Source organism: Mirounga angustirostris, unplaced genomic scaffold (assembly GCF_029215605.1).
Source record: "Mirounga angustirostris isolate CCGP_5_RB_7025 unplaced genomic scaffold, mMirAng1.0.hap1 SCAF_9, whole genome shotgun sequence".
NCBI lineage: Eukaryota > Metazoa > Chordata > Mammalia > Carnivora > Phocidae > Mirounga > Mirounga angustirostris.
The window spans coordinates 41,515,366-41,541,027 of record NW_026991717.1 but is presented as its reverse complement, the minus strand read 5'-3'; the positions used below and the strand labels follow the sequence as shown (position 1 = coordinate 41,541,027).

Sequence of the window (25,662 nt, the reverse complement as noted above, 5' to 3'; positions counted from 1 at the left end):
CAGTACGCATGAAGGAAAGAAACTTCAACTTAAATTGGTGATTGCACTGCCAATCGAATACTGTTCAAAGAGCTTATATACTGAGATTTCATCAATTTAACAGACATTTGTTGAGCCTCTCCTTTAGATCAAGTGATATGCAAGTGATACTATAATGAATAAAAAATGTTTCTTGCCCTTAAAAAGCTCACAACCCAGCAGCATATTACACTGTGAAAAATCCACAGAGTGAGAGAGATACAGCTCTAAGTGCCCTCATTACAGTGCCTCAGGGTGGCCTAGAATTCTTTGAGGTTATTTCTATATTCTGCAAACTGAATGGAGTGATAAAAAGGAGTAAGAAGTTCTGGTCACTGCCACGCTAGAACACGGATCAGCAAACTAAGCCCATAGGTTACATATAACCTGGCCTGGATACTTTTGAATGATTAGAGAACTAAGTATGGTTTCTACATTTTTAAATATTTGAAACATAAAAATTTAAAGACTGATATTTTCTGATACACAAAAACTACATAAAATTCTAATTTCAGGGGCACCTGAGTGGTTCAGTCAGTTAAGCATCTGACTTTGGCTCAGGTCGAGATTTCAGGGTCCTGGGAACGAGCCCTGCATCAGCCTCCCTGCTCAGGGGGGAGTCTGCTTCCCTCTCTCCCTCCCCCTGCTTGCATGCTCTCTCTCTCTCAAATACATAAATAAAATCTTTTAAAATTTTTTCTAATTTCAGTGTCCATGAACAGAGCTTTACTGGAATACAGCGCCATTCATTTACTTATTATTTATGGCTGATTCTGTGCTACGGGAAAAAGAGATGAATAGTTACAAGAGAGACTGATGGCCCGCGAAGCCTCAAGTATTTACCATCTGTTCCTTTATACTATCTGGCTTCATAAGAAATTGCATTTTCCAAACTGGAGGTAGGAGGGAGCCCAATTATATGTATCCTTCCTTTTCTATGGGCACTGATATTCACTAATGTCCTACAGACCCTATAATAAACCTGCCTTGTGATGTTTCCCTAGTTTAGCACTGGGAATACCACTTCCTTTGCAAATTCATAAATGTATCCAGTTATGATAAGGACCAAACATTAACTGGACCAGTTGGCCTGGTTCTTGCATACGAGTTTCAATTTGGTTTTACAGAACAAAAACAGGTATCGTAATGTGATCTTTTTTTTCCTGGGGTTCTTTTCCCAGGTATTACAAGACCCTTGTGGCCAAGTGTCCCCTCCAAACTGGTATGAAAGGCTGCAGAGTTGTGCAAGTAGAAGTGTTTGTTCTCACCAAGGAGGCTTAAGTGAAGGTAACTGCATTTCAGTATGACCATATTCAGCTCCTCTGAAAGAAACAGACACTACCCTCAAGATCACAGATGTGATGGGTTCACCGTCGCTGGAATTCTGCTCTACTGAATCAGAAGGACTGGGAAATATGAAGTTGCTACTGCTTGAGAATCCATCAAAAATTCTTCAAAGATGAAACTGTTATCTCTTCATTCTGAGATTTTTAAAAGCTACGAGAAACGTTAATAGGATATTTCCATTTCAATAGGAAAGTCAGATCTTCAGTTTCGATGTAAAACAATAACTGCCTTGTATTTATATAGCACATTTCCCTTAAGAATTCAAGGCCTTTACAGACATTACCTCATTCAACCCCAGCAGGTCTGCAAACTGTAAGAAACAGGTTTTCCTGTCATATGCCTAAGGAGATTGAGGCACAGCAGGGGCACATAGTTAGTGTGGAGTCAAAAAAACAGTGGGGGGGGGGCGCCTGGGTGGCTCAGTCGTTAAGCGTCTGCCTTCGGCTCAGGTCATGATCCCAGGGTCCTGGGATCGAGTTCCACATTGGGCTCCCTGCTTGGCAGGAAGCCTGCTTCTCCCTCTCCCGCTCCCCCTGCTTGTGTTCCCTCTCTGGCTGTGTCTCTCTCTGTCAAATAAATAAATAAATAAAATCTTAAAAAAAAAAAAACAGTGGGAAGGGGCACAGTCAGTCATGCGTCTGACTCTTGGTTTTGGCTCAGGTTGTGATCTCATGGGTTGTGGGATGGAGCCTACCATGAGGCTCCACGCTCAGCAAGGAGTCTGCTTGTGTTTCTCTCTCCCTGTCCCTCTGCCCTCCCCCAATGCGTAAGTGCTCGCTCGCTCTCTCTCTCTCAAATAAATATTTTTAAAAAACACAAAAAAACAAAACAAAACAAAAAAATGGTGGGAAAAACTGGGCTAAACTTCACTCGTTGCAATTCTTAGCTGTCTCCACTTATTTGCATTGCCTATGGAGATGGTAGATGTCTAAAACTCTATGGTCCTCCAAATGTAATTTCAAAGTTGCCCATTTATACGCATTAAGATCATTTTTCCCCGAATTTAGTGGTATGTGTCTCCTCCCTCTACAATACCTCTGGAAGAGAGACTTCTGCAAAACATACATGGCAAGAAAGGTCCAGATTTCACTTTCTCTTACCAAATTCATTATTTCGTCCTTTCTTCTCTTATGAAAACTTTCTACCCAACTAGACCCAAAAAGTTTCTTCTAAATTCCTTAAGTGCTCCGTTGAGGTATGTTACTTGTTCACAGCTACTCTTGTTACATGATTCACTTCTATTTTAAGTAAAATTCCCGTCTTTGTAGTATCTCCTCAGCTGTTCTTTTTTTAATTTTCCTGTGTTTGCCCAGCTTGTTTATAATATACTCCTAAGGAAGTCCACAACATTATAGGAAGGTTTCGTTAATCTCACACTTTCTGATAATTTTCTTCCTCTGTTGAAGGAGAACTACATTCCTGTTAATTTAACAGTTGCCTACATTCAAAGCTTTTTCTACTACCAACCAGCACCTCCTATCTTGTTTGATGACATATGAAGCCATTCCCTCCCAGAAATTTCAAAATTGCAAAGTCTGATCAGCTCTATGGACACTGTTTTTATTCACAGCATAAAGGTTTCAGTGGGTGAAGTGGATTGCACAGGGTAGCTCTGAGCTTCTCAGTTGTATCCATGGCATGTGTATTCAACATAATGATTAATTTACTTTGGAAAGAAATATCTCAAAACCTAGTTGCCCAAGGCCATAAAAGGTTTTGGAGGTAACAAAAGCAGCCTTCTAAAGCATAAAGTTTGAGGGTACCAGGTGAAACAGGAAATCCTACTTTTTCACTGGGGGGAAGTTCTGGGCCTTTGCTTAATTAAACACTTCTAGGACTAGCTGCTTTTTTTTTTTTTTTTTTAAGATTATTTATTTATTTGACAGAGGGAGACACAGCAAGAGAGGGAACACAAGCAGGGGGAGTGGGAAAGGGAGAAGCAGGCTTCCCGCCCAGCACGAGCCCGATGCAGGGCCTGATCCCAGGATACTGGGACCATGACGTGAGCCAAAGGCAGATGCTTAATGACTGAGCCATCCAGGCGCCCCACTAGGACTATCTTCTACCACTCTATCATAATTAGGTAAGGGATAATGGGTGGAAGGCCCCAGGCATCTGCTGGGGAAATGTGTGTGTATATACGCAAGAAAAAAATCTGTATTAAAAACATTCCTAGGGGCACCTGGGTGGCTCAGTTCGTTAAGTGTCTGCCTTCGGCTCAGGTCATGATCCCAGGGTCCTGGGATCGAGCCCCAAGTCGGGCTCCCTGCTCAGCCTGCTTCTCCCTCTGCCTGTCGCTCTGCCTGCTTGTGCTCTCTCTCTCTGTCAAATAAATAAATAAAATCTTTTAAAAAATAAATAAATAAAAATTAAAAAAACAAAACAAAACCATTCCTAGCTCAGGTTTGCCTACTGTGTGACCCTAGGTAAGCAAGTTAATAAACTCCCTGTGCTCAAAAATGGGAAAAATGAAATAACCATATGAAGTACCTACTGGATACTTAAGTTTACTTACTTTCCCTGCCTAAAAGATTTTGCCTGGGCTTTGTTACATTGTGAAATTTCAGTATCTTGCTGTCTTTTTATATTTGAGGATTAGCATCTCCTTTACAAAACATCCAAAATAGAATGATCATTAGCAGATTAGAATAGTTGTTGAAAAGCCAGGCCGTGGCAGCTCAGGCTTAGATCAAATATGACATGACATTTATTCCCAGAGTCCCTGAGAATTTTTCCCAGGCAAGTTGCTGGGTAGAAATGGAATTAAGCATTTAACCAGAGCAAGAGGAGTTCCTCCACTTCCTTTAAGATCTCTCAGTACAATTTAAGAAGGTTCCAGAAGCGAAAGATCATTGTAGTGTCTGTCTGTATTACACTGAGGCCTTTCCAAATACCAAGTGAAATGGTGAGAATTTACCATAACCTACTCTAGTACTTTCACTAAAAAGGCCAAAGTTATCATTCCAAACCACTGTTCCCAAGAAACTGTTAACTCTGAGAACAATTAAGAGAAGGCAACTTTATACTTCCTTCTGGCTAAGTCAGAGGCCTCCACCATATCTTATCTACTTGCATTCTCTTTTCTCTATCTAGAGTCCTATTTTCTCGCCCTTTGCCTATTCCTCCCTCCCGCTATCCTCTTTCATTTGTTCCTGTCCTTGCTTATGCATTCCCTCTCCCTCCCTGCTTGGTTCTGGTTTACTCATCTTTTATTTATTTACCAAACATATACTAGGCCTTTACCATGTGGCCAGTCCATATGTTGCTGTGAACCTTCAGGCTCATACTGTCCCCCACCTCTTACGTTTAGGCCTCCTGTTTAGGTCTCTGGTTTTGCCATCTCTGCCTCAAACCTATCATCCACCATGTCCTATTCCTTTGTGTTAGGATACCCAGCAAAAGTGGGAGGTGTACTGGATAAAGGGTTAGTGGGCTGGGAAATTTTAAAATTGATGATGTATATACTCTCCGAAGTAAAAGGACCCTGAGAGTGCAGGGAAAGCTAAAAACAATCCCTTAAACAAGAAAATGAGTTTGGGACTTACCCATAGTGACTATAACACAATTAACACAACACTGATGACTAACAAAAAATGAAAAGAAAATAAGAAAGATCGTTACTTTCACCTGCTGACTGCAAAGCTTACAGTCTTTAATTACTACGATTAAATACTGCTGTTCTCTCTTTCATGCTGGCCCATTGTACCAAACAAATACTAAAGCAAATAGGAGGGCAAGCAAGTTCCAGGGAATCCAGAGTAGATCTTTAAACCCTGACTCCTACTCTTATATATTCAGAACAATCTATAGAAATTACATATGAAAAGAAAAGCACAATTGTGCTCAATGCCAAAGGCCTTTGTACTTTGAAAAATCAGAACACAGTGATTTAAGAAGGAATGAAACAAAAATAAGACAAAACTGAACAAAGTATTTTCCCACAGTGAGGAAAAGAAGAATACTTTTTCATAGTCCTTACATACAGTTGCAGTTTCACATTTAAAAAATATTGTTTTTCTTTGTAATAACTTTGGAAATTCCCCAGTAATCTCAGATGCAATGGGTTCAACCACAATACGCAAATAAAAATCTAACCCACCCCCAGCCATCCAATTATGTGAAAACACTAGACAATGTTCCCATTTTGATTCACTTGGTCAATGAAAGTCCACTTTGCCAGGGTTAATTCATAATGTAATTAACTTAAAAAAATAATTTTATGTCTTCTGAAACTGAGGAAGATACCAAGTATAAAATACCTGCACTGGGATGTTTTCTTGTACAGTAACATGTGGTTTTTAAAAATTTTGTATTAAAAAAAAAAAAAAATTTTGTATTCAACCTTAGAGTTCAAATAGTTCTTTAAAAAGTCATGTATTCTAACTTTCTACCCCATGCACAAATCTCCCTCAGAACATCCAGAATGCATAACCATTCAACTGCTGCCTGAAAACTGTCTTTCCCCTAAAAGACAGGAAATCCTACTGTATAAGACAGCTTATTCAAGTTCATAATTTGTTTTTCTTCCTACAAGAAGGTGTTTGGAAAGAAAGGAAACAAGATGTTGCGGCACATTATTATCACCTGTTGAACTTATGCCTGAAACTGTTATTAACACATGGATCAAGATAAGTGGGGACATAAACAGGTTGCATGGTAATGTAAGAGGAAGGAGGGAGACCATAAATCCACTGCTGTAGTCTTTTAAAAAACTACTTGTTCTAATAATAATAATAATAATACATGATCAGGGCAAAAAAATGCAAAAATACTAAAGGATTAATGTAAAAACTTAAGAGTGCCACCATTTCCCATTTCTAATCATACTCTTCAAAGGTAACCATTATTAAATTTTTTGTATATCCAATCAGATTCTTTCTATGCTCATGTAGACATACCTGTATTATATATGTATTTCTTTTTTTTTTTTTAGATTTTATTTATTATTTGACAGAGAGATAGAGAGCACAAGTAGGCAGAATGGCAGGCAGAGGGAGAGGGAGAAGCAGGCTCTCTGCTGAGCAGGGAGCCGGACGTGGGGCTCAATCCCAGGATCATGACTTGAGCTGAAGGCAGCCGCTTAACTGACTGAGCCACCCAGGCGCCCCTATATGTATTTCTTATACTATACAAATATGACAATATACTGTTTTGTAAACCTTTTCACTTAAACATATTGGGGCATCTTTCCGTATCAATACATAGGGCTCTATCTTCTTTTTGTTTTATATTTATCTATTGAAGATTTTATTTATTTATTTGAGAGAGAGAGAGTACAAGCTGGGAGAGAAGCAGAGGGAGAGGGGGAAGGAGACTCCCCGCTGAGCAGGGAGCTCCACTCGACTCAGGGCTCAATCCCAGGACCCTGGGATCATGACCTGAGCCAAAGGCAGACGCTCAACCAACTGAACCAGCCAGGCACTCCTCTACCTTCTTTTTAATAGCTAATTCCACAGTATAAATATACTATCATTTATTTATCCAGATCTATATTGATGACATTTATTTTCATTCTGTTCTAATTGTTATACAAAGCTAGAATGTATCCTTCCTATAGTTTCTTTCAATAATTTTTGTTTTAAATCATTTGGAATAAACCTAACCTACCACTTACCAGCTCTTTAAACACTTGAAAATCACCATGATATGGGGGCAAATGGGAGAACAAATACAAGTTTTGAGTTATAATATTGGGATGTCAGAAATCAATAGGGGAAATGATTTCCTCAAATCAATCTAAACAATCTAAATGTCTGACAACACATTAAAATAGGTGCCTACATTATGGCCTATGAGGCTGATGGGCTATTACATAATGATCAGAAACATGAAGACTGCAGCATCATGACAAATATTATAACGCTAAGTGAGAGAAGACGTAGTTACATGGAACCAAGAACTGTGAAATATATCTGCATATGAAAAGAAGAGATACTCAAATGAAATGTAGCTTAGTTAGGGTGCTAAGAGCATGGATCACCATTTCCTTTCAAAATATCCTTTAATATTTTATAATTTAGTTTCTATGGTGAATGAAAAAAGAAAAACTGAGAGCTATTACAAAGATCAGGATCGTGATTCTCAGTTTCAGGGCCCTCAATGCCCTCTTTCTTCCCTGATTATATTGGAGATATCAACTGTCATAGTAATAAACAGGTCTTGAAATTTCCTGATGGCAAAGCTACAATCAGCAAACAAAGCATGACATGTGACTGTCCACAAGAGAACAGTATGGAATGGAATGGAAGGTGTTAGAGATTAAACAAGAAAAAGAATGGACAATCAGGAAGAGTTCCAACTTAAACCATGTTCACAATCATCCAGTGCTACCATTCTGTCTTCTCGTGGATAGAGAACTGATAAGAATTTCCAGATCATATGGTCAGGGCAATATGGGGGTCAAAAACCCAAGGTAAAGATTAAGACCTGGGTACTTAAGGAAGAAATGGTTATACTCTCAAGCCAACACAAAGTTCCTATTTCAGGAATTTAAAGTTTCACACTCTGGTCAGAATACCATTCTTTAAATTCATAAGCACTCATTCCTCCCAAAAAACTTCATCCATTTTTTTGAAAAGATTTATTTATTTATTTGAGAGAGAGAGTGTGTGTGTGAGTGCCAGTTGGGTGGGGTGAGTAGCTGAGGGAGAAGGAGAGACAAACCCAAGCAGACTTCGTGCTGAGCAAAGAGCCAAACACGGGGCTTGATCCCACAACCCCAAGATCATGACCTGAGCTGAAATCAAGAGTGGGACGCTTAACCAACTGCACCACCTAGGCGCCCCTCATCCATTTTATAAGCACTGATTAATTCCTTGAACAAATCTAAGTCACAATGGGCTTTTTTTTTTTTAAGTATTCTTTGTCATTGATACCCAAATATTTTGCAAATCACTGGCCTGTGATGAATAATGACAGACAAACACTAGTGCGTAAAAATGATTACATTATTTTGGTCACTGTGTGCCTTCGGCATGAAAGATAGTTTATTTACAATGCCACATCACCTTGGTTCTGAAGAGAGTGGCATATAAGCTCTGGCTGTTTAAATATTAACTACTGATGAGTCACATTTGCAGCTGGAACTCACTCTAGAAAAATAGGGAGAGAAATGTTCATGCTTGTAAGGACTGGGTGTTCATGCACATATTTATAGTAAGACATGGTGAAAACTTGTCTACTTTCTTGTCAAATGATTTACTTTGAAAATAAATTTCCTTTTTTGGCCATCCCCAGGAAATATTTTTATTAATAACTTGGCAAAAATCTAAAAAGGCATGCTTATCAAATCTTCCTAACTTTTTTCTTTCACCAAAATACTTCCTAACTGCCTATCATGTGAATGAACTATGTTGGGCCTTGAGATAAACTTGAGACATAAGGAAACAGAAGATACAAGCCTTGTTCTCCAGAGCTTATGGTCTCATTGCAGGGCTGGGGGTTGGAATATGCAATCACAATTAAAGAATATTCAATACATGATCACCAGGAACAGAATCAGGATTGAAAAAAATCCCAATATGGCATTTAAGAGGTTTAGGTGTTCAAAATCAACTATATAACCACAAAATGCAGAAAGTCTGGGTTGACAGCAACTTGTATAAAAAATGTAAAGGTTTCAGCTGAGTAAAACTCCATAAAAGCATAAAAGTCAACCAGTGAAATGGTTGTTAAGATAGCTAATCTAAATTAATAACAATATTGTATCCAGACCAAGGAAGATAATAATGCCACTACCTCCACATCCAGAGTTAGTGGTGCTGTTTTATGAGGCTCATTTAAGAGGAACATAACAAAATGAGGAGAGGGAGGGAGGGAGAGGGAAGGAAAGAAAGAGAGACAGCATGTACTCATGCTTGACAGTGGTGATAGCGAAGTATCCATAAAACATATATACAGAAAGAGTGAAGGAACGGAAGACATTTGCCTTGAAAGAGGAGTTGGGGTGAGTGAAGGGGGCAGCATATAACAGCTGTGATGCCTCTGAGCTGGTAACAGAGAGCTTAACTGTGCTACATGGTAATAAAGGCAAATTTTGGCCCCATATGAAGAATTTCCAGTGCCCTGGGCTTTCCAACACTGAACTTCCTCGAAGAGGAGTAAACTCAATGGTTAGTAGTAGTCAAGCAGAGATGGATGATCATTTGTTAAGAAAACGCTAGGAGCAATTCTTACACTGGGTAGAAATTGTAACAGATTTCTGAAGCTCTTCCTATCTTAGAAAAGCTTGTTGCTACCTTGTAAGCTGCAGGCAAAAATATTACAAAGATGACACCCACCATAGCTACTTTTAAGAGCAGTTAACAATCTCAGAAAGCAGAAAAGGAGTCAGGAATCACCACTGAACTTCATGTAAGATCTAGAAGGCTTTGTGACTTTGAGATGATTGCCACAAGTACTGGGATGGAGACCAATGATGGCCAATAACCGGCCTGACCACTCAAACAGAGCTCTTGCTATCCCCACTAGTCTCAGAGGTTGCCTTTTCCTTCCTGCCTTAAGTGAAAGGCAATTTTTTTAAAGTCCCCTTTCCTTCAATCGTCTCCCCATTTAATCCTTTTCAGTGCATGAAGAATGTCAAAACTTCAAGAATCTGCAATATTCTCCTGTATTCCGGAAGAGCCCAGATGCTATTCCTACATAATAAGTTCATGAAATTTTTGGCTACATATCAAAAAGGGAAGACTGGCCTGATCTGATGGGTCTACTGGGAAGGACTTACAGAAGAAATCCTGCAGACTGGCCTGGTCACCTTACTCAGGCCCCCTCAAACTTCTAAGTTGGGCTGGATCTAGCATGTTTTACCTGAGCCTTAGATTTGTGAAACATGTATAAATATATTTATTATAAATGAGCTGTGATAATTGTCACCCTGAAATTTATAAAAACAGGAACAACATAACAGCCAACTTCAAAAGTTTAGTTCTGGGAAGACAAGACTCAAGTTACACAAATGTCCTGTGAACTCAGGTTCAATCTTAAATCCTATCTTAAATCCTATGCCAATTTTAAAACCTGTGCCTGGAACATTCCATATTTAAGGATATAATCAATGAACACACATATGCTGAACTCACATATTGTGAGCAAGAACCCATTTAGGTTCAATGAAAGACAGATGCCTATCTTGGCCTTGCTAGGTTATGACTATGGCTGATTACTGCCACAGTCGGGATATAAGACCACTTGAATAACACTGTGTGGCTCTTATAGAATTCTATGTATTCTAGGAAGTGAAACTCAAATTCCTTCAATAGTACCTCCAATAGTGGTTCTTGAAATAAAAACATGTTTCAGTCATTCACATAAAACTGTCACACTGAAGAAAGCATAAAGCAGAGGAATGTTGACTAATGTCTAACAATGAAACTAGTGCTGAACAATTTTGTCTTTAGCAAGAGGTATCCTATAGGTACAACCTCCTTAGGGTTGGTAACATTTGCATAGTCAAGATATTTTTCTGGAAGCCGGTAAGATATTTCAGAAATTAGAGCTTTTAGGTAAAAAAAAATAGGCATGTTTTAAAAAATTATAAATTTAATTAAAAAATCCTCAAAGGTCATAGGTTATTACAATAACATAAGATAGGTCTTCCAAATTAAGAGAATAATGGATAAAATGACAGTTTTATGATATTTTGGAACGTGTATTTTAGTATGTCTTTAAAACAGATATAAAGTCTCAATATGATAAGATATTGCTTGCAAATTACCAAATCCTCCTCCTTTCTCTTGGTATAAAGAAATGAATGAAAAGAGAAGGAAACTACCAAAAAGCGATACCCCATACAATGTGTATTTCAGGTGGGTAAAAGCATTCAAAAGGCTGATTTGTGGGCATGGCACATCACATGGCACCTCACAGATCCCCAATCAACTGTCCCTCCAGGAACCAGAGAACAAGTAGCTTTAGTTGACCATGTTTATTTACCTATCCAGCAAGCAGGGGAGATACATGGTCTGGTAAAAAAAAAAAAAGGTCAACTAGACAAGAAAATTTGCATACTTTTGGGCTTTCAGCTAAGCTGTATGCTAACTAAGCACATGGAGAAAACAGACTTGACTTACCTGCACTGCCGAGCTGTTTATAAAACCTGTACTCTAAATGAAGCTGTGGAGCACGTGATTTTATTGGTTCCTGAAACCCAAGAAGAGAAATTGTGATCAGATGTAGACAAATAAAATTTTTCCACTCCTAGGTTTTCAAAGTAAACCAGGGCTAAGACCACTTAATATTTTAGAGATGATATCCATATATGATAGCATTTTCTTACCACAATTTCTCTTTGAAAACACAGCTAGGGGAAGATGAAACTGAAGTATATACAATCCCTTCCACGGATATTTAAGTACAAATACTCTGTATGAGCCATCATTCAAGGATAGCTCCCTCACCATGAAGTATTCTCCTGAAATGTATTCTCCTAGGAAACCAGATGTGAAACCTTTTAATGAAAGACCAGCATGTATTCCCTGCCTGTTTTATTATGAATTTTGGGTGATAAACAGTATTATTTTTAGAAAAATGATATATGCTTTGAAAAAAATTTCAAATATACAAAACTTAGGAAGAGACTAAAAATAATCTGGGATCCTATCATTTTAAAGAAAAGCACTATTAACATTTTGGTGACTGTCCTTCCAAATATTTATACATATATTTAGATATAATATAGACTTGAAAATATATTTAAAATAAATGAGATCATACCATATTTTTCTTCTGTGTCTTTAAATTCAACAACATAATGATGACATCTTCCCATGGCAGTAAATAGCTTTATATAATTTTTTTTTTTTTTTTAAGGAGGCTCCATGCCGAACATGGGGCCTGGACTCACGACCTTGAGATCAAGAGTCATATGCTCTACCGACTGAGCCAGCCAGGTGTCCCATAAAGCTTTATATAAATTTTAATAGCTGTAGTATTCCCCTGTGTGTGTGTATACATATACCATAATTTTCGGACATTTTGGCTGTTTTCAGTTTTCGTTATTATGAATAATCCTGGAGGAACATTATATGCATATTTATTTTTACACTTAAGAAAATTAAAGATTGTAAATGCAATTAAAATATGTATCTTAAAAAAATAAAATATGTACCTTTAATCAATATGATGTTCAAGTTTGCAAAAATAGTGTTTTTTAAAGACCCTGGAGATAAAACAGCCAAACTACCACATTTTGCTCTACATCGAACTTTAAGAACTGGCTGGTTAATTATTCTGAACTGACAGTATAATGGGCAGCTAGTTAACAAGAAAATCAAACATTACCCTGGAAAATAGATCTATGTACCCATTAGGATAGCTATTATCAAAAGCATAGAAAATAAGTGTTCATGAGGATGTGCTTTGCTGGTGGGGATGTGAAATGGTACAGCTATTATGGAAAACAGTTTGGAAGTTTCTAAAAAAATTAAACATAGAATTACCATGTGATCCAGCAATTCCACTTCTGGGTATATGCCTAAAAAACTGAAAGCAGGGACTCAAACTGATATTCATATGCCCATGTTCATAGCAGCATTATTTACAATAATCAAATGGGGGAAGGGACCCAAGTATCTATCAACAAATGAACAAATAAAATGTGATTATATTTTGCTACACATACACACACACACACACACACACACAAATGTTATTCAGCCATGAAAATGAAAGACATTTGGACACACACTACAATGTGGATGAACCTTGAAGACACTACGTACGCTAAGCAAACTAAGCCAGACACAAAGGGTCAAATACTGCATGATTCACTGATATGAGGTACCTAGAGTAGTCCAATTTACAGAGACAGAAAGTTAAATGGTGGTTGCCAGTGGCTGTGAGGGAGGAGATGGAGAGTCAGTGTTTAATGGGAACAGAATTTCAGTTGAGGAAGATGAAAAAGTTCTGGAGAAGGATGGTGGCAATGGTTGCAAAACAATGTGAATGTATTTAATGCCAAAGAGCAGCACACTTAAAAATGGGTTAAAATGGAAAATTCTAGATACAATTCTTTATCAGATACATGATTTTTAAATTTTCTCTTCCATTCCATGGGTTGTCTTTTCACTGTATTCAGAGTCCTTTGATATACAAAAGTTTTTAATTTTTATGAAGTCCAATTAATCTCTTTTCTTGCTTGCGCTTTTTGTGTCATATCTAAAAAATCACTGCCAAATCCGATGTCGTGAAGCTTTTCCCCTAAGTTTTCTTCTAAGAGATTTATAGTTTTGGCTCTTACATTTAGGTCTTTGATCCATTTTGAGTTAATTTTTTATGTATGATGTAAAGTAAGGGTTCAACTTCAATGCACATGGATATCTGGTTTTCCTAACAACATTTCTGTAAAAAGCTGTCCTTTCTCCAGTGAATGGTTACTTGTCCTTTTATAAAGATAGGCTCAAAAGAAGGAGATTCCAGTTTCCCTTGATAATCCGTGAACCCACTTGTTTTCTATATTTTTCTTAAGATATAGAATCCAGAAATCACAGAATTCAGAAGTTTCCTTGAAGTTATCCAGTCTATCCCTTTGCTGCTAGGAAGATTTTATCTAAATCAATTCAGGCAGGCTGAACTAGTTCACATCCTTAATGAGCTCCATGAAAGAACTCATATCCTTCTTTGATTATAAAATCAGCAATCATCAGAGTTGAACTTCAAGCCTCTCAATATTCTTGTAGTCAAAAGAAAAAATACATAAGATTAATTATACTGTAAAGTCACTTCTTTATTAATTTATGTCTTTAAATAGAGAAGGATCACTCTTGAGAGTCTCCATTTGGCTTTAGATCTTCCACTGTAGCACCATTAAAGCAGCCAATTATGGAATTTGTCCTTCAGAAAAATCCCTAATAATTCACAAGGATCCAAACAGAAACAGGACAACAAATTAATATGGAACCAGAGATTTATCTTTCTGGAGGTTTTTTTTCTGGAGAAAGTCTTTGGATTTTGACAAACCACAAGGAGCAATGAATGAAAAAGCCACAGATCCTTCTTCAAACATAATACTCTAAAACTTCACAGTGGACACCTTGATAGGAAATACTCAATCTGATGTTGGGTAACTAAGCTAGCAGATTAAGAAAAAAGCAAAAACTCTTGAGAGTTATAAGGCTGAAAGTGGGCACAGAGGTCACATATATTCAGACATGAGGAGATTTTTATCACAGATGAAAGGACTTACACCCTTTAGGCCAACCCCTTTAGCATATAATTGAAGCCTGCTCAGACAATTAGAGCTTCAAGGCGCTCTTCTGGAAGCACTATAAATAAAGTACATTATAAACACTGAGTCTATGTCTTGTGGAAGACAGCAAGATTAGCAGCATGGACAGATTTTTTTTTTTTTTAACAATTGTTAGAAAACTTCTGTTAAAAAGAACCTGAGAAATCTTGGTGATGGGGTAAAGGAAGGGCTCATTAAACTATTTTATGTTGTATATGATTTTTTAAAAAGGTTCCTAGAAATCTAAGAAACAAAAGCCCACAATGAAGATCCAAACAAAGGAGAAGGAAAACAGTACCAGCAGGGCTTCCTTATATTTCTGTGCCAGATGCTGATCACATTTCCACAGAGGGCTGGCTATTTGCCAGAATCAGTTATTCTGGAACACACATTTGTCTGAAATCCTAAACTGACAGCAGACGGCTACCTTGTAGGACTATAATGCTTAAGGCAAATTTTGCTGTTACAATGAAAAGAGCTCAATTACTGCCCTCCTAACTCCCATGGAGAACACAGCCCAACAGCAAGAGAGGAGGCCCACAGACAAGCCTTTATTTAAGATTTCTTTGAAAGACAAGCTCCTGAGATACTGGATGACATGAAGTCTATTTTTAGCTTTCACTCTTGGCCATACAAAGTAGAATAAAGTTTAATAAACTATAAGTGAAACGCAGAGATCCATCATGTGAACAATATGTTATTAGCTTATCTAACGAGGTTAACTAGTATGAACTTGGAAGAAGAAATCTAGATAGGAAAGATTGTCCCTAACAAAAAGCCTCAAGAGAAGTCTTGATAAACAAAAGTACAGTAACAAAGATACAGTATTGAGACAGTATTTTAAAGTGTTTCAGGAGCTACTCCTTCCTGTTACTAGTCCAACTTACTGAAGCAGTAAAACAGAAAAAGTAAAAAAGCAGATGAACTAGGGAACACTTTTACAGAACCAAATTCCTATAAATAAAAAATACGGTTAATCCTTTGATATTCAATCGGAGAAAATGTTTGGCCTGCATTGTTACATGCATTACCTGTCTTCCTGCTCCCATTTCTCCAACAAGAGTTCCAAGTCAACAAACAAAACACTTGGTTCCCTAGCAGCTGCCTGCTCTAAGCCCTGCTTCCTATCCATGTCTTTGTAGAGAAACCAATCTGATAACTGTCTAATAGTTGTCTTCACAAGACAACTCTGACTTTTCTATAAACTGACAACTTCAATCTACACACAGAGCAGGTGTGGATGTGGTAAGTGCAATTCATTAAAAAAGAACAGCATTATCACAATTATCACAAAATACTTCCTTCAATCATTAACTCCTCTGTCTTTCAACTAATAAAACCCCAAACTGCCTGCAAATCCTGGGAGACTTACTAGGAAGACAAACATTTACACAGTATCATAGAAACTAGTCATATGACATATTTCATATGACTAGAAATGATTTTGTATTGACCTCAAATATAAGATACAAAATTTTCTTCTAAAATTACTCTTCCTCAAAAATAACATTTTTTTTAACAGGATGCTATCTTTAATGACCATGTCAGTTATTCATAAGATTAGTATTGACAAAACCAAGCCAACTTCTTGTTTCAAATCTGACCACAAGAGTTTCACATTTGACAGCTCTTTAAGGCAATGATTTGATGATCAGATTTGGTTCTCTACTACTAAGTATATTAATACCTTACATTTAAAAAATGGATTATAGTCAAGCAAAAGAAAATGATAAAATTTCCAATGGTTTTATCTTTTAAAATAGCACTGTGAAAGGTACAAACTTCACAGAAGTTACAAGTCTTCTAGCAATTGTTTTTCTTCCAGTTATTTTTTAATAACTATTTTTTGATTCATTGTTGCTGAAACTATAGTTAGCATCATCTAACTATATAGCATTACACAGTGTACAATGATTCATCACTGTAACACTACATATATGGTTGAAGGAAAGTGACTATGTGGGATCATATGCAAAGGGAAAAAAAAATTAGTATTTTTATGAATGCTTACAACTATTTCTTGTAAAAAGATATGTGAGGGATGAGAGCACCAAAACATAATTACCACAAATATAAATTCTACTCACCAGTTTGATAGCTACATATTCATTGGTGTAGAGATTTTTACCTAGGGGAAAAGCAGAATGTATATGTTTTAGTGACATTTATTTTGGGAAATGCAAAGCAAAATCTTAGCTTACAGGGTCATGAGAAAGGTCACATTCCCAACGCTATTCACATATATGAAACATGATTTATAAGTGAAAAGCTAAACAGAGATAATGAGACCCAGTAAGACAAGAATAGAAACCACTTGAGAATTTGGAAATTTAAGTTAGACGTGAGAACTTAAAAAAAGAAAACAAATCTCTCTTCTCTCTCACACGCATTTTGTTATTTATTATTTCCCAACTATTAAACTATGAAGCAAACCAAGAAATGCCAGAATGTCAAAGACACAAATTTTAACTCTTGGCACAACAAACACAAACCCTCAATTTTTTAAACTCATTAACAAATGGGGATTATATATTATTTGTCACGGTATTTAGTGTCAACTTGGCAAAAAGGATAGTGTGAAATAAAACCAATTACTGCCCTATCGTCCTTTTGGAAGACTCATCTAAGTAGATGATTCCCAAAGCTGTTGTGATTCTTCACCAGAACTCTAGCTCTTTATGAGAAAACAGCTCTTCACCTGGACAACACTTAGACGTCTCAAAGTTCTTCCTGCAACATTAACGATTTTTTCCTCTCAACTTCTCTACCTGTATAAATGGAATCAATATTCTCCTAGACATCTAAAGTAAGTGCCTGGAGTGAGGACGAGGATGAAAGCAGCAATTAACCACTTGGTAAGCCCACACCCCATGCTGGGTACCCTCACCTGCCCATCTCTACTGATTCTTGAAGGCTAATTCTAATTCCTCCTGAGTGTTTAGTTATGGCATTGGACTTCACATTACTTCTTATATATCCGTCCTATCTTAATCAACTAGATTATAAATATTTTTTTTAAAGACTTTATTTATTTATTTGACAGAGAGATAGCGAGAGCAGGAACACAAGCAAGGGGAGTGGGAGAGGGAGAAGCAGGCTTCCTGCCGAGCAGGGAGCCCGATGTGGGACTTGATCCCAGGACCCTGGGATTATGACCTGAGCCGAAGGCAGACGCTTAACAACTGAGCCACCCAGGTGCCCTAGATTATAAATATCTTGAGGGTAGGAATTTTATCTAACTGTTCTCTCAATGTCCTACGGTGCTTAAGACCAAGTTCTGCACATCTCAAAGACACCCCAAACCTGACTGATGAAAAGTAACTGGCACATATAGTATAATTACTTTTTTTTTTAAGACTTTTTTTTTTTTAATTTGACAAAGAGAGACACAGCAAGAGCAGGAACACAAGCAGGGCGAGCGGGAGAGGGAGAAGCAGGCCTCCCGCTGAGCAAGGAGCCCGATGTGGGGCTCAATCCCAGGACCCTGAAATCAAGACCTGAGCCGAAGGCAGACGCTTAACGACTGAGCCACCCAGGCTCCCGTATAATTATTTTTAAAATAATACATAGAGGGGCGCCTGGGTTAGTTGTTGGCCATTGGCCATCTGCCTTTGGCTCGGGTCATGGTTCCAGGGTCCTGGGATCAAGCCCCGTATTGGGCTCCCTGCTTGGTGGGAAGCCTGCTTCTCCTTCCCCCACTCCCCCTGCTTGTGTTCCCTCTCTCGCTGTGTCTCTCTGTCAAATAAATAAATAAAATCTTTAAAAATAATAATAATACATAGAAATAAATGTTGTATTTATACATACACACACATATATGTACATAGTTGAATATATATGCACGGAAAAGGACATAGAAAGATGTCTATTAAGGTATTAAAATGACTGTTTCTTAGTATTTTCTGATTTTTATATACTATAGTTTGTTTTTATAATGAACAACATGCTGCTTGCAATATAAGTTCCTATTTTAACCAGGATCTAGACAACAGATGGCCCTTTGCAAACCATACTATTATATTTTTAATATTGCTATCAGGTTGCCAAGCACCTTTATGTGTCAAAGAGTACACTAATTTAGGAACTTTTGTCTGCAAATAACATAATAAAGAGGACTCACAGATTGCCAGAAAAATACCTAAGAAACCATTTTAAGATGAACAACTTTTTTAAAGAAGTAGAAAACAGGTATTTTTCCTCTATATTTAACTGCATTAAGCTTCTAAAAGTTAATTTGTTTCTGATTAATCCTCTCACTAAAAACTGAGAGGTTTTTTAAAAATATATTTTTTAAAATATATTTGATGAGATTGTGTGAAAGATACTAATAACTTGGAGAGGATAGTTGAAGTAGAAACAGACAACAGAGGCAGATTAAAACTCCAATTTGGCAGGGCATCTCATATTTGTGTGGATTCCTTGCATGTATAAAATTAAATTTTATTTTCTCCAAAAACAGGGGCGGCACCTGGGTGGCTCAGTGTGTTAAGACTCTGCCTTCAGCTCAGGTCATGATCCCAGGGTCCTGGGATTGAGCCCATGTTGGGCTCTATGCTCAGTACAGAGTCTGCTTCTTCCTTTCCCTCTGCTCCTCCCCCTGCTCATGCTTGCGCATGCTCGCTCTCAAATAAATAATCTTTAAAAAAAAAACAAAAACCTCCAACTTGGCTACAGACTTAACCCACACCAGATACAATACTGCGTAAGATTTTTCAGGACAGCCCTTCCTGGCACAGTGTAAGCACTATTATTGTGACCCAAAACCAATTTTGGCACAAGGCTGACCCTAAGAACTTAGTATCACTTAGAGGAAAATAGTCAAGTTTAAAATTGTAAACATGTTTAGGAGTCTTTATGAATTAGACACAACCCGCCCACCCCCTGCCCAGCCAGTTTTTTTAACAGTAAGAATTCCTACAGGGGGTAGAGACACCAAAATTCACCCCTTACTCATTTAAAGTATAACATGCCTTTACTGTCAAAGAATTAACTTAACCTTTGAAGTACATGCTTAACGTAACAGATCGTCAACAGATACAACATTTAAGTAAAATAAAGTGGTGGTGTAAGTGTAAGAGTAATAAACCTAGATTCTGATCTGTGTATTTATTAAGTATATATATTTAAAACATACCAATAACTGAGAAAGGCAGTTTAATGGACTGTGAAAAGAGAGAAGGCAATTCTCAGGGAAGAAGTTCTTTTCTTTCTTTCTTCCCCCCATCTACTTCCTGGTTAGCGTCTTAAAAAATGAGTTGAATTTTAATAGATGAAGAAGGGGAAAAGGCATCCCAAGGCAAAGGAACTGAAAAAACAAAAAAATCGACAAAGTATATGGTATAGTCTAACAATGATAGGTGGTCTGGGAGTAGATGAACTGTAAGTTGCATCATGAGGATCAGGATGGAGCAGGAATAGGCAAAGAGTGGTTAGGGTAGCAAAAGAGACTAGAAAAGTAAGGCTAGGGCCACATAAGAAAAATCCTCAATGCCATCTTGAAGTTTAAAACAAAAAGTTTTTGTAGGGTAGTGACATGATCAGATCTGTGATTTTGAATAACCATTTGTGAGGAAGCATAAATGATGAACTAGAAAAATAAGAGACCAGGGGTGCCTGGGCAAAACAGCTGGTTAAGCCTCTGACTCTTGGTTTCAGTTCAGATGGTGATCTCAGGGTTGTGAGATCGAGCCCTGCAACGGGCTCTGTGCTTAGCGCAGAGTCTGCTCCTTCTGCCCCTCCCCTCTGTGCTCTCTCTCTCTCTCTCTAAAATAAATAAATCTTTTTTAAAAAGAAGGAAAGAAAAATAAGAGACCAAAGGTAGCGGAAAGCATTTGAACATTTAATACCCAGCCTATGCAGTATCAGACATCTAACACTCAGTTCTCACCCTGCAGAGACTGTATTCTAGCTCCTCACACAGGGCCTTGCACAGGCTCAATTATTAATCACATAATGTGATGAGTTAAAAGAGAAATATGAACAGGTTAATACAGGAGCTTGGATGAGGGAGGGTAAAGCATTTGGCCACAAGTGGCATTTGAGGTGAGCCTTGAAGGGCAAAGAGAGGAGACAATAAAGGGTATTTCATCATATATAATAAAATACTAATTTGAATAGTGAAGTGAAAACATGATAGAAAATGTGCAGAATCTGATATACTGTGGGTAGATCAATATGAATGGAACACAAAGTATATGGAGAGAAATGGTGAGAAGTAAAGCCAGAAAGATCCAATAGGGACAGGTGAATAACCCTGAACGCCAGCTTCTTACTCTAAGGTATTCATAACCACGCATATGTGGAGATTATGTCAGGGCATAAGCTACACAACTAAGACACACTTTTCCTAGATCTTCACTTTTCTTTGAAGATTTGGGGAAAATCTTTTTTATAGTTAAGCAAAAGTTATTACAGAAATTGCACAGATTTCATTTGAAGAAAAAAAAATGCAAGAGTTTAAGGGAATCCCAGGCACTTATAGATGTGCTTCTTCCAGAGTCCGGAGGGGGGGAGGTTCTCACCAATCAGGAAGCTTTTTCACATTTTCCCTATGTTCAGCTGGGCAGCCCAGTTTTCACAATGTATTTCACTTTCTACAGTGTGAACCTTCCATCTCTTGTGAACCAGGTGATGCCAGGGAGAGAGGTGATTTAGCCATCCAACTGCTTCATATATAGACTTGCCACTAAGTTCCTTACTTTCTGAGTTCCTAGTGTCTCCAATTCTTGAGCTTAACTGGTGTATTTTATATTACAAACTGGCCTAACCTTTCAATCATCAGCTTTCTCTGAACTAAGTCAGTTGCCACTGAACTATCGGCTTTCTAGCTTCCAAAATTTTATTAACATTTCTCACCTGTTTTCCTCTTCTCTCCCACTTTTTTTTTTGTTGTTCTTTGCAGTTTTATGACTTTAAAGGTCAAAAAGAATGTTCAACTCATCTTCTTATCCCTAAGCAACAAACATAGTATTTGATATTTAATAGGTAACAGATACTAACTGCAGTGAACCAAATTAACATACAGAGAAGGTTCTTCTGAGAAAGTTCTAGGATAATAAAAAAAGAAGCCTAGTTTACAATCAGATATGGATAATCCTAAATGCAAATCAGGAGGTTTGACTTCCTTATTCAGCTTGCTGTGAAACCAACAAAGGTCTTGTGCTAAGAGAAAAAGCGTAAGGGTGAAATACTAATTATTAATCTGGCCCCAAAGTAGAAAATAAAAGAGAGGAGAATACCTAGAAAGAAGATGAAGGGGAAGCTTTGATAGCAAAACATTTAAAAAATAACATCTACCACACACAGTGTGATTATGAGCATTACATGAGTTAGAATATGTGAAAGTACTTTGTAAACTGCAAGGTGCTAGATAAACCTAATTTTTATCTACCTCTTTTATTATTGCAGGGTATGAACCAATATTTCCTGGCAAAAAACGACTTAAAAAATACGATTTATAATCAAGGTATTTCAAAGAAAAAAACTAGTAACCTTTGGATTATATGAAAAGATGAGGGATAAGAAGAGAAGGGTCAAAAATGATGTCTCCACTAGTGGACAACAGAAAGAGAACCAAGAGAGGAAGCACTCTTTTTTTTTTTTTTTTTAAAGATTTTATTTATTTATTTGACAGAGAGAGACACAGCGAGAGAGGGAACACAAGCAGGGGGAGTGGGAGAGGGAGAAGCAGGCTCCCCGCAGAGCAGGGAGCCTGATGCGGGACTCGATCCCAGGACCCTGGGATCATGACCTGAGCTGAAGGCAGTCGCTTAACCAACTGAGCCACCCAGGCGCCCCGAGAGGAAGCACTCTTACACTCTACCATGATGATGCCTCCTTCCAAGTTCCCACTAAACCTAAAGTAAAAGACAATTACAAAATGTCTCTCAGCTTCAACTTTCATACCTACATAAAAAAATATAATCACAGAAACATAATGAATGAGACAGCCTATGTTAACAAGAAATGTGATGGCTGTTACATCACAAAATGCTGGCTTGTGTTTGCTTACTTTCTCTGGGGGCACCAAGAGAACTGAACACATGTCACCCTCTTACAAAGCAATTATCCTTATTCCTAAGAGGCAATGGATAATTCTCTTGAGCTATGCATCACTCAAATGAATTCCTCTGCCAGAGGGCATCATTAAGACTGAACAGACCAACACAAAATGCAGCCATGTGGAAAGCTAGACAATCACGCAGCCACTATCCTCCTCAGTGATATACTTACTCAAAAATTTTGCTCTGGAAGAATTACAAAAATAGAGGGTTAAAATCCTTCCCGTTTAAAATGAATGACTACTTCAGCTGAAATGTATTTATTAAGTATATATATTTAAAACATACCAATAACTGAGAAAGGCAGGCAGTTTAATGGACAGCAAAATACCACCGATGAGATGGCATAATCCCAAGCACTCAAAGCTTTTAGTATCTGTTGCACAAAATCCACAATGCTTCCCACGCTCACTTCCTGGCTATGAGTTCTTTTACTGTTAATGGAAACGAAACTGCATTACATAGAAGTTTCTGGAGCTCTACATCTAAACTCAGCCCTTTTGAAGCAGCAGCCCTGGATGGGAGGCTGCCCATAAAACCCACTGCATGAAGACTTCCTATTGCAGTAAGTCACCTACAGAGACAACATTTACCGTAAGCCTCATCAGACACAGCATTATTTCAAAGAACCAGCAGGTCTCAGTTCTCAGAGTCACACTGATAAAGGAACCTACAGCCTCAGGTTCTCAGTTTAGTTGGATCTCCAGCTGTCACATTTTCTTGCCGTAAAGTGAAAGTAGTACATTTATAAATTACTACCTAGCACTTGTTAAAAAAAAAATCCAGCCAAATGAACTTGAGGTACTTTGTGTTAAAACAAGAAACCACTTTTATGTAACTCAGATTGGTTACCATGCCTATTTAGGGGAAAGAGGACAGACTGGCCTAATGCCTCCACCACCCAGAGAACATCTTTTTAAGCAGGCAGTATGATTAGGGGTAAGAAGATAACAAAATGGCACCATAACTTGAAAGAAAAAAGCCACAAGTCTTTTTCACTTTTTCCCAAATGGTTAGCAGTTAACAGCAAGAAAAAGACTTCTCAGGGCTCCTGGGTGGTTCAGTCATTAAGCGTCTGCCTTCGGCTCAGGTCATGGGCCCAGGGTCCTGGGATCGAGCCCCGCATCGGGCTCCCTGCTCCGCAGGAAGCCTGCTTCTCTCTCTCCCACTCCCTTTTCTTGTGTTCCCTCTCTCGCTGTGTCTGTGTCAAATAAATAAATAAAATCTTAAAAAAAAAAAAAAAAGAATACAATTTCTCCGTGTGCTAAATTTTTTGAAGGACTTACTTATCAATATCAGTAGTATATTATAAAAAAAACTTATTACATCTTGCTTAACACTTGTGACAACATAGAGCATGTTTACTATTAATATGCAAAACATGTCTATTTTATTTAAAGATGTCTATTTTAGACAATATTAAAATGTTTTCTCAACTGCAGGACATGATCCATTAGTGGAGTGTGAAATAAATACAGGAGGTCATGACCAACATGTTCTTTAAAGGAAAACAGTGTAAAATAAAAAAATACAGTACACCACACTTGGCAAGGGTATTATTTCATGAAATGTTTGCTGCAGATATACATACGTATTAAATTGTGTAGCACTGGATCACAATATAATTTATTTTTTTAGTGTGGGTCATAGTCAAAAAAATAAAAGCCATCAATAAAAACCTTCCAGAGACACCTGGCTCGCTCAAGTGGTGGAGCATGTGAGTCTTGATCTTGGGGTCATGAATTCAACCAAAACAACAAGATACCTTTAGAAATAAACCTAACCAAAGAGGTGAAAGACCTGTACTCTGAAAACTGTAAGACACAGATGAAAGAAACTGAAGATAACTCAAAGAAATGGAAAAAAGTTCCATGCTCACGGATTGGAAGAACAAATATTGTCAAAATGTCTATACTACTCAAAGCAATCTACACCTTTAAGGAAATCCCTATCAAAATACCAACAGCATTTTTCACAGAGCTAGAACAAACAATCCTAAAATTTATATGGAACCACAAAAGATCACAAATAGCCAAATCAAAAAAAAAAAAAAAAAAAAAAGAAAGAAAAGAAAAGCTGGAGGCATCACAATTCCAGACTTCAGATTATATTACAAAGCTGTAGTAATCAAAACAGTATGGTACCAAGGCAAAAATAGACACATAGATCAAAGAAACAGAATAGAGAACCCAGAAATGAAACCACAACTATATAGTCAATTAATCTTTGACAAAGCCAGGGAGAATATCCAATGGGAAAAACACAGTCTCTTCAACAAATGGTGTTGGGAAATTCAGACAGCAACATGCAAAAGAATGAAACTGGACCACTTTCTTACACCATACACAAAAATCAATTCAAAATGGATTAAAGACTTAATGTGAGACTTGAAACCATAAAAATCCTAGAGAACACAGGCAATAACCTCTTTGACATCAGCCATAGCAACTTCTTTCTAGATGTCTCTAGAGGCAAGAGAAACAAAAGCAAAAATAAACTATTAGGGCTTCATCAAAGTAAATTGCTTCTGCACAGTGAAGGAAACAACAACACTAAAAGGCAGCCTATGGAATGGGAGAAGAAGAAATAGCATATCTGATAAAGGGGTAGCATCCAAAATCTATATAAAGAACTTCTCAATCTCAACACCCAAAAAATGAATAATCCAATTAAAAAATGGGCAGAAGAAATGGACATTTCTCCAAAGAAGACATCCAGATGGCCAAACAATACATGAAAAGATGCTCCACATCACTCATAATCAGGGAACTACAAATCAAAACTATGATGAGATACAACCTCACACCTGTCAGAAAGGCTAAAATCAATTAACACAGGAAACAACAGGTGTTGTCAATGATGTGAAGGAGAACCCTTTTGCACCGTTGGTGGGAATGCAAACTGGTGCAGCCACCCTGGAAAAGAGAGTTTTCCCTGGAGTTTCTTCAAAAAGTTAAAAATAAAACTACGCTAGGATCCAGCACTCACACCGCTAGCTACTTATCCAAAAATACT

The 25,662-nt window shown here is 37.6% G+C and overlaps 1 protein-coding gene across 8 annotated transcripts in view; it reads right to left on the bottom strand.

Moving 5' to 3' along the window:
- CSNK1G1 (casein kinase 1 gamma 1) overlaps positions 1 to 25,662 on the bottom strand; it is a 103,386-nt gene that overhangs the window by 63,117 nt on the left and 14,607 nt on the right. For all 8 annotated transcript variants that reach the window (XR_006794960.3, XM_045899882.3, XM_045899887.3 and 5 more), the window contains exons 2-3: positions 16,675 to 16,715; positions 11,433 to 11,502 (exon numbers count right to left, since the gene is read on the bottom strand). Coding sequence is in view for 7 of the 8 variants with exons in the window: in XM_045899882.3 (XP_045755838.1) it covers positions 11,433 to 11,502; positions 16,675 to 16,715 (111 nt within the window). In the remaining variant the exon portion in view is untranslated. The remainder of the gene's footprint in view (positions 1 to 11,432; positions 11,503 to 16,674; positions 16,716 to 25,662) is intronic.